Source organism: Bufo bufo, chromosome 8 (assembly GCF_905171765.1).
Source record: "Bufo bufo chromosome 8, aBufBuf1.1, whole genome shotgun sequence".
Classification (NCBI taxonomy): Eukaryota; Metazoa; Chordata; class Amphibia; order Anura; family Bufonidae; genus Bufo; species Bufo bufo.
The window spans coordinates 184,600,083-184,617,540 of NC_053396.1; the positions used below are offsets into that span (position 1 = coordinate 184,600,083).

The 17,458-nt window shown below is 43.5% G+C and overlaps 1 protein-coding gene across 1 annotated transcript in view; it reads right to left on the reverse strand.

Annotated features, from left to right (window-relative positions):
* Positions 1-1,513: 1,513 nt before the first annotated feature.
* The window catches only part of LOC120978127 (cytochrome P450 2G1-like), an 18,990-nt gene continuing 3,045 nt past the window's right edge, over positions 1,514-17,458 (reverse strand). The window contains exons 2-8 of the mRNA XM_040406354.1: positions 17,249-17,411; positions 10,958-11,040; positions 8,102-8,278; positions 7,115-7,256; positions 5,647-5,834; positions 3,553-3,694; positions 1,514-1,889 (exon numbers count right to left, since the gene is read on the reverse strand). Of these exons, the coding sequence (XP_040262288.1) occupies positions 1,702-1,889; positions 3,553-3,694; positions 5,647-5,834; positions 7,115-7,256; positions 8,102-8,278; positions 10,958-11,040; positions 17,249-17,411 (1,083 nt within the window). The 3' untranslated portion in view covers positions 1,514-1,701. The remainder of the gene's footprint in view (positions 1,890-3,552; positions 3,695-5,646; positions 5,835-7,114; positions 7,257-8,101; positions 8,279-10,957; positions 11,041-17,248; positions 17,412-17,458) is intronic.

Sequence of the window (17,458 nt, forward strand, 5' to 3'; positions counted from 1 at the left end):
TAGTAGTGTCAAGCACAGACCACCAATAGTTCAAAACCCACCAAAAGCACACCTTTTGGTTAAAAATATTTATTTTCCTATTTTCCTCCTCAAAAACCTAGGTGCGTCTTATTGGCAGGTGCGTCTTATAGGGTGAAAAATACGGTAATTTTTTAATATGGTAACCGTTTGTATAGGGGGTGGTAAATTTCTGTATATACAGTGCTGCCCATAATTATTCATACCCCTGGCAAATTTTGACTTAATGTTACTTTTATTCAACCAGCAAGTAATTTTTTGACGGGAAATGATATAGGTGTCTCCCAAAAGATAATAAGACGATGTACAAGAGACATTATTGTGGGAAAAAAAAACATTTCTCAGCTTTTATTTGCATTTGAGCAAAAAGTGTCCAGTCCAAAATTATTCATACCCTTCTCAATAATCAATAGAAAAGCCTTTATTGGCTATTACAGCAATCAAACGCTTCCTATAATTGCAGACCAGCTTTTTGCATGTCTCCACAGGTATTTTTGCCCATTCATCTTTAGCACGGAGCTCCAAATCTTTCAGGTTGGAGGGTCTTCTTGCCATCACCCTGATCTTTAGCTCCCTCCACAGATTCTCAATTGGATTTAACTCTGGACTGGCTGGGCCACTCCAAAACGTTAATGTTGTTGTCTGCTAACCATTTCTTCACCACTTTTGCTGTGTGTTTTGGGTCATTGTCATGCTGAAATGTCCACTGGTGCCCAAGGCCAAGTTTCTCTGCAGACTGTCTGATGTTGTCATTGAGAATCCTCATGTATTGCTCTTTTTTCATGGTGCCGTTTACTGTGATTAGGTTCCCTGGTCCATTGGCTGAAAAACACCCCCAAAACATTAGGTTCCCACCACCATGTTTGACAGTGGGGATGGTGTTCTTTGGGTTGAAGGCTTCTCCTTTTTTACGCCAACTGGACACTTTTTGCTCAAATGTAAATAAAAGTTGAGAATGATGTTTTTTTTCCACAATAGTGCTTTTGTACATCGTCGTATTATCTTTTGGGAGACGTCTATGTCATTTCCCATCAAAAAATTACTTGCTGGTTGAATAAAAGCAACTTTAAGTCAAAATTTGCCAGGGGTATGAATAATTATGGGCAGCACTGTATCTATGTAATCCCTAATAGTTGCATGCAAGCTGGTTGGCACATTCCTGTGGTTTTTGCATTTCCTAACACACACAGCATTGAGTGTAGAAATGTGTGGTACGTAAAAACTCTTCACAGCTTTTTGTAGATTATTTTCTGTTTGCATGCTAGAGTATGTACTTTAGTTGCAAATTAGATTTTTCATGCAATTTTTGCTTATATTAACAATGGGTGTCCTCTTGTTCATTAGCCCCATTCAATAGGGCTATAGTTGCTGAAGGACTCACCCCATTCAAAATGCAAAATCAAGGCAGAAAATAGTAGAAAGAATGGAAATCCTAGCTGTGACCATATCTGGTGTGTTAAGCAGTACTAGTGAGTAAAGACCAGTGGAAGACCTGGAATTTGATGTTTTTTTTATGTTTTTCTATGCTATTTTGATCCTTTCTTAAAAACATTTTTCAACCTATACCCTATGGTCAGTTTATTAAGAATGGTCAATAATGGTAATAGCTGAACATACTAATCTACTCTAATATTTGGACTGTTACATTCAAGTGTATAGGAGGAAAATGATCGTCAAAGAATTTCAAAATCCACGTGACACAAATGACATCTGGTAAGAGATGGGAACATTGGCAAAACCAGTCATTCTGGGGTAAATATCGGAATCTGTAAACTGTGTTTGTGATGTCAGCTCAAAATTCTGTAAAATGGATGTAAAAAATAAGAAGAGTTCCATGCGAGCCAAACCTTCTCCAAGACATAATCTCTTCCCTATATGGAATAAGGAAAAAATAGTTAAATATTCAACATACGCAGAATCAACACCTCTCCCAACCCCCATATCCTGCTACAAATGACTAAAGTTTTATATGGTTCCTGCTGCACTGGTACCGTGGTCCAATGGCTGTGCCATGACTAGTTCTACTGTACATTGACACATGACCATAGCAGTCAAATGCTGGATATCTGAGTGCCATTTTACATGAACAGGGGTCAGTGATTATCTGCCATGTGCATGTGTCTATGTACAGTACGATGCATCGTGTAATGTCTGTAGAGATTAATATGTGACACCCAATGTATACATAAAGTATCATTTATGTCCATAGCTGCAAAGAGAATTTGTTGGTGAGTGCCACTATCCACTTTTCTTCATCTGTTGTTAAAGTATCATTTATACCTCACGGTTTGGATCAAAAAGTTCCTGGCCCATCTAATGGTTTAAGGAATTGTCTAGCAAGTCTATTCTTTTAAATGAAGCATAGAGGTTAAAAAACAAGAATCCATAGTTACTTTTACTCATGCTCCCATTCTGATGTTTTCTGGGTTTCTGTAGGTCTAATCTTCCTGGTCTCATCATTCAGGACAATTCAGGAGGAGCCCCCTGTGCCAGTTACTGGTCCACTGAAGTGGTCACCTCCTGTCTGTCATTTTATGTTTGTCACACCAGAAAGTGGAGATGAAAAGCATTTGCTGTGTCTCAAATGTATGGATTCTTACTAAAATCCAGCCTCACTCTCAAACGATCCTCAGAACCCATGCCCAATATCCAAACAATCCTCACCCTAAACCTAACCCTCACACACACAAGAGATCACACTTGCTGCTTTTCACTACCATGTCACATGGGCTTCTCACATGACCAAAAACTTCTGGGACCCCTTATAGCTGTGAAGCCTAACTTCCGGCACTCCGCCAGTGTGATGACGTCATACGTCCCCATGCCAGCCGGCGTGATGATTTAATCTCGTGCCGCACGGGATTTCGGCCAAGATCTTCAAGCAAGATGGAGGCCCGTCACGAGCAAATGAAGGAGGTACTGTAAGTTAGATTTTTTTTTTTTATATATACTATTTCAGGTTAAATCGATTCGCTGACATGAAGCACAAGGAAATTTGGCTTCCAGGCGAATCAAATTTATCCTGAAATTCGGATCAAATTCCACTTCCTGGGATTTGATTCACTCATATCTAGTTATCATACATCGGCATTCGCACAGGATTTCTGCCAAGATCTTCGAGCAAGATGGCAGCGGCCGGCCCGTCGCGAGCAAATGGAGGCGGCAAGTTTGATAAAAAAATTAATTTATTGTTAATTTTGCACTCAGATGCCGCGATCATGTATGACCGCGGCATCTGAGGGGTACAATGACGGGGGGGGGGGGGGGGGGGGGGGGCGTTAACGCAGCTTCCTGAAATTCAGCGAATTAGCCGAATCGAACTTTTAAGAAATTTGCTCATCTCTAATGATAACTTATCCATCGGTGCTCGTTTGCAATGGCCTGATTACACAGGCTGATACAAACTTTCAATGTGGGAGGACCGATCTCTACCGCAGACATTTATCCCTCATTCTCTTTTACTCATTTTCAGCACATAACAGTTTTTTGTTATTTTTATGAAAAATTCTTGCCATTGAAGATTATTGATCTTACCGAAGGAAAATGGTGCAAAGGCTTCGTTTCTCTTGAAATTTCCCTCAGAATCCAAGAAATGGTTAGGATTAAATTTGTCTGGGGTAGCAAAATATGTAGGATCTTCCAGTACAGAGCACAGCAAGGCACAGACTCCAGTACCCTAGAACATAAAAATAGGAAGAGAGGAGTTATAGGAAGAGTTATAAGCCTGCGATCCTTAGCCTGACCATACACATACTGTATCATTCACCCAAAAAAAAAAAGTAATCATGAAACTCATGTTCTTTGTTTACAAGCCAAACTAATATCCCACCCCAAATAAACTACAGTATGTAAGATGGAAACTTTATGGCATATTCATAGGTACGTAATTTTTACATTTCAGATTTCTGTGCTGAAAATCTGCAGTATATTACAGTAGCCCGAAATTGGATGAGATTTTGCTAAATCCTTCTTGGCAATCAGGGGCGTACACAGATCTCACAAGGTCACATAGCAAAAAGGGCCTTCCTTGTCCTTTCCAGTTTCCTAGTACGTGTGTCAAACACTCTCATTTGGAAAGCAAGATGCAACTCTACGGATTTCTGACAAATTTACAGGTTTTTTAGTAAGTGGAAGACAGTTTAATTGAAAAGAAATTGCAATAAAGAAAGGTTGGAAAAAAATGGAACAGGTGCTTCATAAATATGGTGTTTATTCAGAACACCCTATTTCTCAATGCATTTACACCAGATAAATGGCATAAACACATTGCTAAATCTCCCCATACAGCTCAATGTCTAAGGCTCACCTGACTGTATTAAAACTGTCTCCCTGAAGCCACCACTAGGAGGAGCTCAGGGCAACTTAAATACCAGGTACATTAAGAACAGATGTAGCAAGTTTGAATTTGTCATTTCACACTTATCATTTTCAGCTTAGGGCTCTTTCACACTTGCGTTGTTCTGTTCCGGCATAGAGTTCCGTCGTCGGGGCTCTATGCCGGAAGAATCCTGATCAGGATTATCCCCATGCATTCTGAATGGAGAGAAATCCGTTCAGGATGCATCAGGATGTCTTCAGTTCCGGACCGGAACGTTTTTTGGCCGGAGAAAATACCGCAGCATGCTGCGCTTTTTGCTCCGGTCAAAAATCCTGAAGACTTGCCGCAAGGCCGGATCCGGAATTAATGCCCATTGAAAGGCATTAATCCGGATCCGGCCTTAAGCTAAACGTCGTTTCGGCGCATTACCGGATCCGACATTTAGCTTTTTCTGAATGGTTACCATGGCTGCCAGGACGCTAAAGTCCTGTTTGCCATGGTAAAGTGTAGTGGGGAGCGGGGGAGCAGTATACTTACCATCCGTGCGGCTCACGGGGTGCTTCAGAGTGACGTCAGGGCGCCCCACGCGCATGGATGACGTGATCGCATGGATCATGTCATCCATGCGCATGGGGCGCTCTACGTCATTCTGGAGCGCCCCGTGAGCCGCACGGACGGTAATTATATTGCTCCCCCGCTCCCCACTACTACTATGGCAACCAGGACTTTAATAGCATCCTGGCTGCCATAGTAACACTGAAAGCATTTTGAAGACGGATCAGTCTTCAAATGCTTTCAGTTCACTTGCGGTGTTACGGATCCGGCGGGCACCTCCGGCAAATGGAGTACACGACGGATCCGGACAACGCAAGTGTGAAAGAGGCCTTAGTAAATCACGTGTTGTGTTGTGATGCTTGTGGTTGAACATAGCACTGCCGGTAAACCTACTTACAGTACTTTATCTCTGTGTGTTACATGAGCGATATGATGAGACAACTTCAGCTGAATTTCTGCTGCAGAATGATGACAAAATCTTTACCGTGTGGCTGTACTCGTAGAGAGATTTTGCTGCGGATTTGCCACAGATTTCCTCCTATGCTTTGCAAAGAGTTGAATCTGCAGTGGAAATCCTCAGAACAAACTCACATTTTGCCGGTGCTGTAAAATGCTGTGGATTTGCCGCACACACAAATCTGCTGCAGAAAATCTGCTACATATCTGTCCAGTGTTACTCTTAACAGAACGGTTGTAGCGGAATATATCTTATCTCCTTCCTCTTCTCAGCCAACATATGCTATTGCATCTGATACCTTAGGGATAGTGTATCCTCTAAAGATAGTGTCCCTGGTAGCGGAATGTGGTGCATTCATGGGGATGACATCACTGAATCTCTGGATCTCGTGGATGACAGCGTCTGTGTACGGCATCTTGCTCCGGTCATCAATGTTTGGCTGTCTATCCCGTCCGATCACATCATCTATTTCTTTATATATCTTAGCTATAAAAAAAAAAACTTTATTTAAAACTAATATTTAAAGGACCCATTCGGGTATACTGTATAGACATTTTAGAGTGGAGATGACTGCTTGAGACCAGTTAGAACAGCCAGAACAGAGAGCCACTACAAAGAACTGCGAGAAATGATCATGACTACATATTACCTGGTCCCCCATTCATTGCAAAGGTGCTGTGCAATACCACATTTCTCCTGCAGTGGCCACTGTGACTGCCTGCAGCTTCTAAGTGAAGATCCATTAGTGTTCAGCCAATTGCAGGGTCAGATTGGCCATAGACCTTACAGGGAATTTTCCTGGTGGGCCAATACCCAGGGGGCCGCCTAAGCTCTCCTCACGACCATCCAGTGGAAGTTTTTGGGGATGTATTTTGCGCTGCAGGTGGCAGTATTTTGTAGTGGATTGTGGTATTTGGCTCTGTTGGGGTGGTATAATGTGCCGCCATATGGTATTGCTGGCCCCGCCTTCCATCAATTTGAACCCAACTACAAAACGGGGCCACTTTTAGTAGCCTTTCAGTAACTTAATTTCTTTGCAGTGCTACCACAGGTGATATTGGACATGCCAGAGTTCCCATTCAAATCAGTATATTGTTTGCGCAATGAAGGACAGGACGGGTCCTCCACTCTGGCCAAGAGAAGAAAATCTGGAATATAGGACCTCTGTCTACTGAGTCCAGATTTACTAATAGTGTATATGACATTTTATAGAAAGAGTGGCACACTAGTCTTGATTTAGACTGAGGATGGAAATTTTAAACCCCTGATTTTCAACAATGGTTGGTCTAGCTTCTTATTGAGAGGTCATAAAAGAGGCTGAAGTAGGACAGCATATTGAAATATACTTTATTTGTATGTATCTTCATACCCTAATATTGTAAAAAATAAAACAATATACTAGATTTATGTACTTCAAGCTTCCCATAATCATGCAAAAGCTGACACTAAAAGGAATTTTCATTAGGATAGGAAAAACAATATTTGATCAGTGGGGGTCCAACTCTATCAGCTGAATGAAGAGGGTGCAGCCGTCTAGTTTCTTTTCCCCTTTATTCCTTATGCATAGACCTGGTTGTGGTTGTGCCTGGCACGGCCGCTCAGTTCTATTCACTTGGAATGGGCAGGAACAGCCACAGCAGTATGTGTCAGACCCCCACTGATCAGATACTGTAAACCTATCCTAAGCACAGACAGCTATAATGCTGCCTCGAAAAATATATTTAATCCCATTCAGAATTCTACACTTTTTTCTTAATTTTACATACCTTGTAAATCTGGATATTTGAGGAGGATAAGAAATCCATGTTTTAATGTTGTAGCCACCGTCTCACCACCAGCAAAAAATAGATTGTTAAGACTAAGAATTAAGTTCCTCATGTTGAATTCTGAGTCAGGATTGTCCTTCTCCTAAAAATGCAAGAAGATCACACCAGGGGTGTCCCATCACATAAATTCTGTACAGCTAAGATAGAAAATCTCATTAAAAAGACTTTGGCAGTCCCACAAAGATGAATGGAGCAGCAGTGGGCATGCACAACTGCCTTTCCATTTGAAGGAAAACATGGGTCACCTGTTCTCATGATCAGCGGTGGCTGTAGTGGTCAGGAACTTGCCTATCAAAGACTTATCCCTTATCCTGCGGATATGGATGCAGTGTTGAACTGGGGTTCTTTGGGTCCACCAGAAGAAATTTTTCTCAGGACCCAATCCTAATAGATTTGAATCAAATAGATTTGAATCATAGAAATAGACCCTAGGGTGAAGGGATTGTCTCCAAAGGTTGTTTGAATTTTATTCCTGGACTTTTGGGGCCCATTATGTCTTCAGAGAATGGGGCCATTGGAGGATCCTTTGGTACTCTCGTGTGCCAACCTAAGGGCAGCTACAAATGGGATTTTTCTCCTGGAATTTTTGAGGCGTCAGAGACTGTTCCCATTGGAGGATCCCCTGATACTCTAGTGGGCCAGTCCAATGATTATTGTATTATTTCTTTATTCATCAATATAAGGCCAACATATTCTGCAAATCCTGCAGATATGCCGCTTCATGTGCAGGTCCTACCTTCTGAGACCCCATCTGACTTGATGAGGCAGCCAGCCAGAGAACAAATGGAGAGGTCGCTGGAAACACGTATGTGGCACTCTCTATTAATTTCTATTATAGTAACTCTATCTACCTCACTAGATGGATTGCGGGTCCTAGAGTTGAGATTGATGTCATGACAATACATCTTTAAACCATGTTCTAGGTACCTCGTGCATTTTCATGAGGAAACAGTCTATATAATCTCGGGGATTCTGTGGATCCAGTGTCTCTTGGTTCATTTTCACTCTCTCAGCGACAAAATCATTCAGCTCTTCCAACAATGTGGTGATTTTCTGATGTGGACCTGGGAGATGGTTCATTATCATTGGAATCATGTCTTGTATCTGGAAATACAAATGAAAAAGACATCATAAATCTGATAACTATTGCTTAATTTGATCTTAGCTCCTCCTCCTTTCTCCCTCTCAATGCACAGTGACTACTACACATGCTACAGAGCATGCCCACTACAATCTGCAATAAATGTCAATTGGATGATTTATTACATCCACTCTCTGCCGTAAAACAAACCATTGTGATTGATAGCCAGTCCAGTGATGAAATTATAGATGTGGGGAAACCAGCACTCACTAAAATGCACGCTGCACGGGAGAGGACGTCAATCCACAGTAATATGAACAAAGGATCCCAGCAGTCGCGTCTTTGTGAATCAAATGTCTTTTATTCCATAGACCAGGACCAGGTTTCGGCAATGTGCCTTCATCAACAGGTAATCCAAATACAAACTTAACAGACTATATATGCTCTACAGTCACCGCCCACAGGAGCAAAAGTCCATCCCATAAAGGGAATGGCCAGAAAGTAACAGGTGTAATCAATTTAATAATAGACAAACCAAAGCAGAGAAAAAAGCATCTAGATTGATATTTTATCTTACATTTGTAGATAATACTCTTGTATAACTTTCAAATTTTCAATACCTGAGAAATAAACAGCAAAATATTATAAATATATAACAAAATTATTATATTACAGATACATAACCTCATATTCCCTATTGAGGCCTCTAGGGTGCAATGTGTCCAATGTATGGATCCAAAAGGCTTCCCTCCGTAGCAACATCTTATTAATGTCACCCCCCCTCCGTGGTCTAATCACCTGCTCTATAACCTGGAATTTCAGTTGGGCAATAGAATGTCTGCACTTTTCAAAGTGGCTTGGAATGGGTAATAATAAATTTTTAGTTCTAATGGTCGATTTGTGTTTGTTAATTCTGTCCCTCACTGCCTGCATTGTCTGACCAATGTACAACAGACCACAAGGGCATTTAATCAGATAAACAACATTTGAAGACTCGCATGTAAAAAAACCTTTTACTTCAAACGGATTCCCGGTGTGTGGATGATAAAATGTAGGGCCCTTTATGATGTGTGAACACTGGAGACAATGCAGGCAGGGGAACGTCCCTTTACGCGGTGTTGATAATACACTTTGACGTAACCGATGTTTAGTGCCCCCTAAATCCGCTTTCACTAGCATATCCCTGTAACTGGGGTTCTTCCTATTACAAATCAGGGGTAAACTTTTAAATTCTGAGACCTCTGGATAGGCCTTACCCAATAAATGCCAGTGTTTTCTTACAATATTGTCAATATATGCATTAAAGGGGTGAAATTTATGGACAAATGCTATCCTAGCATCATCCTTTTTCTTATGTTTAACCCTCACTTGACAAGCACCACTGTTCGTTAATACATCTAAGGGATATCCTCTTTCTCTGAATCTAATAGTCATTTCCCCCAGCCTCTGATCCTGTAAGAGCGGATCCGTAACAATCCGCCTTACCCGCTGATATTGAGATTTAGGTATAGACCTTTTTAAGGAAGGGGGGTGTGCACTCGAATAATGCAAAATACTGTTTCGATCCGTTTCCTTCCTATAGAGGTCAGTGGATAATTCACCTTCCTTGTTTTTTTTAACCAATGTATCCAAAAAACTGACTTTATCTCTATCGCATGTCATTGTAAACTGTAGACCTTCACATGCTGAATTCAGATGATCCATAAACGCCACCAGGGTCTCACGTGGCCCCGCCCATACGCAAAAAACAAAAAACTTTACGTCAAAGTGTATTATCAACACCGCGTAAAGGGACGTTCCCCTGCCTGCATTGTCTCCAGTGTTCACACATCATAAAGGGCCCTACATTTTATCATCCACACACCGGGAATCCGTTTGAAGTAAAAGGTTTTTTTTACATGCGAGTCTTCAAATGTTGTTTATCTGATTAAATGCCCTTGTGGTCTGTTGTACATTGGTCAGACAATGCAGGCAGTGAGGGACAGAATTAACAAACACAAATCGACCATTAGAACTAAAAATTTATTATTACCCATTCCAAGCCACTATGAAAAGTGCAGACATTCTATTGCCCAACTGAAATTCCAGGTTATAGAGCAGGTGATTAGACCACGGAGGGGGGGTGACATTAATAAGATGTTGCTACGGAGGGAAGCCTTTTGGATCCATACATTGGACACATTGCACCCTAGAGGCCTCAATAGGGAATATGAGGTTATGTATCTGTAATATAATAATTTTGTTATATATTTATAATATTTTGCTGTTTATTTCTCAGGTATTGAAAATTTGAAAGTTATACAAGAGTATTATCTACAAATGTAAGATAAAATATCAATCTAGATGCTTTTTTCTCTGCTTTGGTTTGTCTATTATTAAATTGATTACACCTGTTACTTTCTGGCCATTCCCTTTATGGGATGGACTTTTGCTCCTGTGGGCGGTGACTGTAGAGCATATATAGTCTGTTAAGTTTGTATTTGGATTACCTGTTGATGAAGGCACATTGCCGAAACCTGGTCCTGGTCTATGGAATAAAAGACATTTGATTCACAAAGACGCGACTGCTGGGATCCTTTGTTCATATTACTGTGGATTGACGTCCTCTCCCGTGCAGCGTGCATTTTAGTGAGTGCTGGTTTCCCCACATCTAAATTTGAATTTTTTGGAACCGTGCACCACCATTTCCAAATGAGTTCTACAGCTTCTACATTGAGCTTTGATACTGCTGAAGCAGACAGGATCCTCTCACAGGTAACATCAACATCGGATTTTCTTAATATTCCTACAAGCGAATTGAAAAAACGTCATTTAGAGAGAGAACTTAGAAGACTGACCTCTTATGAACTTCATGCGGCCACACTAGCCGAATACTATAAAGTGAATAGAATTCCAAGAGGTCTCAGAGTGCATTTGTGTCCAACCTTCTTTGCTGAGGACAGTGAATATTGCAAGGACTTTGAACGTATCATTAATAAATGTTCATATGACTTGATCTTACTCACGATTAATCGCATTCAAAAGGCGATTGGTGACATCACTGAGCAAGTAGCAACTACGGAGCAACAGTTGCGAGATTCATTAACCTCTGAGGAATTTAATAAATTAAAAGAAACTGCCGACACTCACATTGCAACTTATAAAAGAGAGACAGAAGATAGGAAACGATCCAAGTTCCTACGAGATTGCGAGGATTATCACCTGAACAAGGTTTACAAGAAATACAGCTTTTTGGTTAGGGTGAAAAAACCCTCTAATATACTGCACATCTGTGATTACACGTGCATAAGTCACTGTCACATTTAGGCCATAAATACGGCTTTGGCATACTGGGGTGAAAAAACCCTCTAATATACTGCACATCTGGGATAAGACGTGCATAATTGAGTGTCACATTTAGGCCACAAATACCGCTGTCATATAGAGTTAAAAAAAAAATAATAGAGTGCAATACCCAACATCAGGGTTTATATTGGCAGTTAATTATTTTTAACATACTTAACCACTTTTTACTTAGCTTTGTGAACGCTAACTATGAGGCAAACATCTAATAAGGGACGCGGTCATGGTTGTGGTGGTGGTGTTGGTGGAGCATCTGGTGCAGGGAGAGGACGTGGCCGTTCTGCCACTGCTACACATCTTACTGAACCTACTACCTCAGGTCCCAGTAGCCGCCAGAATCTACAACGATATTTGTTCGGGCCTAATGCCGTTCTAAGGATGGTAAGGCCTGAGCAAGTACAGGCGCTAGTCAATTGGGTGGCCGACAGTGGATCCAGCACGTTCACATTATCTTCTGCAGAAAGCACACAGGTGGCGCCTGAAACCCATGCCCATCAGTCTGTCACATCACCCCCGTGCATATCGGGGAACCTGTCTGAGCCTCAAGTCATGCAGCAGTCTCTTATGCTGTTTAATGACTCTGCTGGCAGGGTTTCCCAAGGGCATCCACCTAGCCCTTCCCCAGGGGTGGAAGACATAGAATGCACTGACGCACAACCACTTATGTTTCCTGATGAGGACATGGGAATACAACCTCAGCACGTCTCTGATGTTGACGAAACACAGGTGCCAACTGCTGCGTCTTTCTGCAGTGTGCAGACCGAAAAGGTTGTCAGGGAGGAAGACTGGGTGGAAGACGATGAGGTCCTAGACCCCACATGGAATCGTGCCACTTACTTTCCGAGTTCGGAGGAAGAGGCAGTGGTGAGACCGAGCCAACAGCGTAGCAAAAGCGGGAGCAGGGTGCAAAAGCAGAGCAGCCGTCGCCAAAACAGTTCGCCTGCTACTGGCCACCGTCAACAGGGACCGAGCACACCAAAGGCAGCTTCAAAGAGTTTCCTGGCATGGCACTTCTTCACACAATGTGCTGACGACAAGACACGAGTGGTTTGCACTCTGTGCCATCAGAACCTGAAGCGAGGCATTAACGTTCTGAACCTTAGCACAACCTGCATGACCAGGCATCTACATGCGAGACACGGGCTGCAGTGGAGTAAGCACCTTTAAAACCAAGAAAGGGCTCCCTCTTCTGCTGCTGCCTCTTCCTCCGCCTCTGAAGGGATGTTGGCACCTGCCGCCCAGCAAACAGAGGATGTGCCACCAACAACATCACCTCCGTCACCAATCATTTGCACCATGTCACACGGAAGCGTTCAGCTCTCCATCTCACAAACCTTTGAGAGAAAGTGTAAATTACCACCTAGCCACCCTCGATCCCTTGCCCTGAATGCCAGCATTTCTAAACTGCTGGCCTTTGAAATGCTGTCATTCAGGCTGGTGGAGACGGACAGCTTCAAACAGCTCATGTCGCTTGCTGTCCCACAGTACGTCGTTCCCAGCCGCCACTACCTCTCCAGGAGAGCCGTGCCCTCCCTGCACAACCAAGTATCTGATAAAATCAAGTATTCACTTCGCAACACCATCTGTGGCAAGGTCCACCTAACCACAGATACGTGGACCAGTAAGCACGGCCAGGGACGTTATATCTCCCTAACAGGCGGAGAGCTGTTTGGCGCATGTGCTTCCGCCGCCAAGGATCGCAGGGCATCATTCTTTGTCTCCTGTTGCCTCCTCTTCCTACTCGGTTTCCTCCTCCTCTTTACCACCTCCTCATCCGGTCAGCGACAGACCTTCACCACAAACTTCAGCACTGCCAGGGGTAAACGTCAGCAGGCCATTCTGAAACTCATATGTTTGGGGGACAGGCCCCACACCGCACAGGAGTTGTGGGGGGTATAGAACAACAGACCGATGAGTGGTTGCTGCCAGTGAGCCTCAAGCCCGGCCTGGTGGTGTGCGATAATGAGCGAAATCTCGTTGCAGCTCTGGGACTAGCCGGTTTGACGCACATCCCTTGCCTGGCGCATGTGCTGAATTTGGTGGTGCAGAAGTTCATTCACAACTACCTCGACATGTCTGAGCTACTGCATAAAGTGCGGGATGTCTGTGCACGCTTCCGGCGTTCTCATCCTGCCGCCGCTCGGCTGTCTGCTCTACAGCGTAACTTCGGCCTTCCCGCTCACCGCCTCATATGTGACGTGTCTACCAGGTAGAACTCCACCTTGCACATGCTGGAGAGACTGTGCGAGCAGCAGCAGGCCATAGTGGAGTTTCATCTGCAGTACGCACGGGTGAGTCGCACTGCGGAACAGCACCACTTTACCACCAATGACTGGGCCTCCATACGAGACCTGTGTGCCCTGTTGCGCTGTTTCGAGTACTCCACCAACATGGCCAGTGGCGATAACGCCGTTATCAGCGTTACAATACCACTTCTATGTCTCCTTGAGAAAACTCTTAGGGCGATGATGGAAGAGGATGTGGCCCAGGACGACGAGGAGGAAGAGGGGTCATCTCAGACACTTTCAGGCCAGTCTTTTAGAAGTGGCTCAGAAAGAGGATTTTTGCAACAGCGGAGGCCAGGTACAAATTTGGCCAGCCAGGGCCCACTACTGGAGGAGGAGGAGGATGGGGATGAAGCATGTTCACAGCGGGGTGGTATCCAACGCAGTTTGGGCCCATCACTGGTGCGTGGCTGGGGGGATACAGAGGACGCAGACGATACGCCTCCCACAGAGGACAACTTGTCCTTACCTCTGGGCAGCCTGGCACACATGAGCGACTACATGCTGCAGTGCCTGCGCAACGACTGCAGAGTTGCCCACATTTTAACGTGTGCTGACTACTGGGTGGCCACCCTGATGGATCCCCATTACAAAGACAATGTGCCGTCCTTAATTCCCTCACTGGAGCGTGATCGTAAGATGCACGACTACAGGCGCACGCTGGTAGACGCGCTCCTGAGAGCATTCCCAACTGACGCCGCGGGACAAGTGGAAGTACAAGGCGAAGGCAGTGGAGGAGGAAGAGGTCGCCAATGCAGCTGTGTCAGCACCAGCACCTCAGAAGGCAGGGTTAGCATGGCCGACATGTGGAAAAGCTTTGTCACCTCGCCGCATCAACCGGCCCTAACTGCTGATATGGAGCGTGTTAGCAGGAGGCAGCATTTGAACAACATGGTGGAACAGTACCTGTGAACACGACTACACGTACTGACTGATGGTTCTGCCCCATTCAAATTCTGGGTCTCCAAATTGTCCACATGGCCAGAGCTTGCCCTGTATGCCTTGGAGGTGCTGGCCTGCCCTGCAGCCAGTGTACTCTCTGAACGTGTATTTAGCACGGCAGGAGGCGTCATTACAGACAGACGCAGCCGCCTGTCCACAGCCAACGTGGACAAGCTCACGTTCATTAAAATGAACCAGGCTTGGATACCACAAGACTTGTCTGTACCTTGTGCAGAATAGACATTTATACCAGCATCAAACATACATTCTTGTACTCAAGTCAAGTGCAATGATTCTTTGTTTTCTTTTTTTTTATTTGTCCCAATATTTTGGGGGCTACCTACCTCAATAAAAAAAATAAAAAAAACATTGTTGGCTACCTGTTCCTCCTCCATTGCTGCCTCCACCTACAACACCACATTCACCACCTCCTCAACCTCCGACTCCAAATTGTAATTTTTAGTTATTTTATTTCATTTTAAGTTATTTCCCTATCCACATTTGTTTGCAGAGCAGTTGCCATGCTCTTAAGCACATTTTACTGCCTTTACATCCCTCTAACCTTTTCAAGGACTATTTTAGAGCCATTTTAATTTAAAAAAGTGCCAATTTTAGTGCCCTAAATTGAAAAAAATCTTATTTTCAATTGTCGGGTGACATTCTACCATTTTTGGCGTATACAAACCCCTGCTGTGCCTGGGTGACAGGGGCTTAAATCTCTCAAAATCCTCTGTTGTATTGCTGGGTGAAATGAACCCCCTTTTGCCGTGAATGACCCCGTACTCTGCATTGCTGACAGGGGCTTAAATCTCTCAAAATCCTCTGTTCTATTGCTGGGTGACATGAACCCCCTTTTGCCGTGAATTAACCCCTGCTCTGCATTGCTGACAGGGGCCTAAATCTCTCAAAATCCTCTGTTCTATTGCTGGGTGACATGAACTCCCTTTTGCCGTGAATGAACCCCTGTTGTGCATTGTTGACAGGGAACTAAATTAAGTGAAAACATCTGTTACTGATCGGAAGATGCGCGATTACAAGCGCACTCTGATGATAGCATTCCCACCTGACAGCGGGGGCACAGTGGAAGCACAAGGCGAAGGCAGAGGAGGAGGAAGAGGTCGCCAACGCAGCTCAGGCACCACAGCACCTGAGAAGGCAGGGTTAGCATGGTGAAAATGTGGAAAAGTTTTGACAGCCTTGGAGGTGCTGACCTGCCCTGCAGCCAGTGTATAGTGTGAACGTGTGTTTAGCACGGCAGAGAGCATTATCACCGACCACAGCCAATGTGGACAAGCTCGCGTTTATTAAAATGAACCAGGCATGGATCCCACAGGACTTGTCCGTACCTTGTGCAGAATAGACATTTATACCAGCCTCAACCATCCATTCTTGTACTCAAGTGCACTTATTCTTTGTTTTATTTTGTTATATGTCCCAATATTTTGGGGGATACCCTAATTAAAAAATTAAAAATAACACAAATCAGTGTTGGCTACCTATTCCTCCTTCACCGCTGCTTCCACCTACACCGCCACGTCAACCTACACCGCCACATCCACCGCCTCCTCAACCTCCTACTCCTAGACCCAGATTGTTATTTTTAATTTTTCTGTATTTAATGTTATTTTAAGTCATTTCCCTATCCACATTTGTTTGCAGAACAGTTGTCATGCTCTTAAGCACATTGTGATGCCTTTTGCAGCCCTCCAGCACTTTCCAGGACTATTTTAGAGCGATTCTAGTGCCCAAAAGTTCGGGTCTCCATTGACTTCAATGGGGTTTGGGTTCGGGGTCATGTTTGGGTCAAGTTCGGGTCCTGAACCCGAACTTTTTTCTCAAGTTCGGCCGAACCTGCCGAACATCCAGGTGTCCGCTCAACTCTAGTTTTCTGCTTTAAAAATCAAATACTGAAGTTATTCAACTTCGCGAACAACTGACCGCCTCTTCAGAGGCCATACATTTTAATGCTGTATGGAGACTTATCTCCATACAGCATTAATCCAAAGTTTCCAGCGATGTAGCATCTAAAGCTGGCTTCGCTTATCACTAATCATTTTGATATAAGGGATATATAGTTTGTGATTGACAGTGTCAGTGCCAGTAGCTGTGAATTGAGGTAGTATGGCATTCTTTATATTTTTCTTATTTTTTATTTTGTTTGTATTATTTTTTTTACTATATTTATATTACATTTTTTACATATTAGCTCTATTTACAGAAAGATTATGGCCTTCTGACAAGCACTGTAGGGCCGATCTGGGTCTGCTAAATTCATGACGATCACATGATCACTAGGACCAGAGCTGAAAGTAGTGCAGTGGCGTAGTAGTGAAGCAGTTTAGTGCTGTGGCACTACCTCAATGTGTGAATACAGCCTACTAAAATGTTTCTCTTATTTTATAATTATGTGAAGTAACGTTTTACCATATCCTTGGAAGACTCTGTCCACTGTAGGCTGTCTACCACGACCTATAAAGTCTTCCCCATGATCCACCAAAGCTTCTTTGACAGCTTCATAGCCACAGAACACAACCACAGGGTGAGGCCCAAAGTAAAAGGTGTATATGGATCCGTACTTCTTACCTAACTATAAAGAAGAGTGAGAATAGAAAAAATTAAAAAAGGTAAGAATTT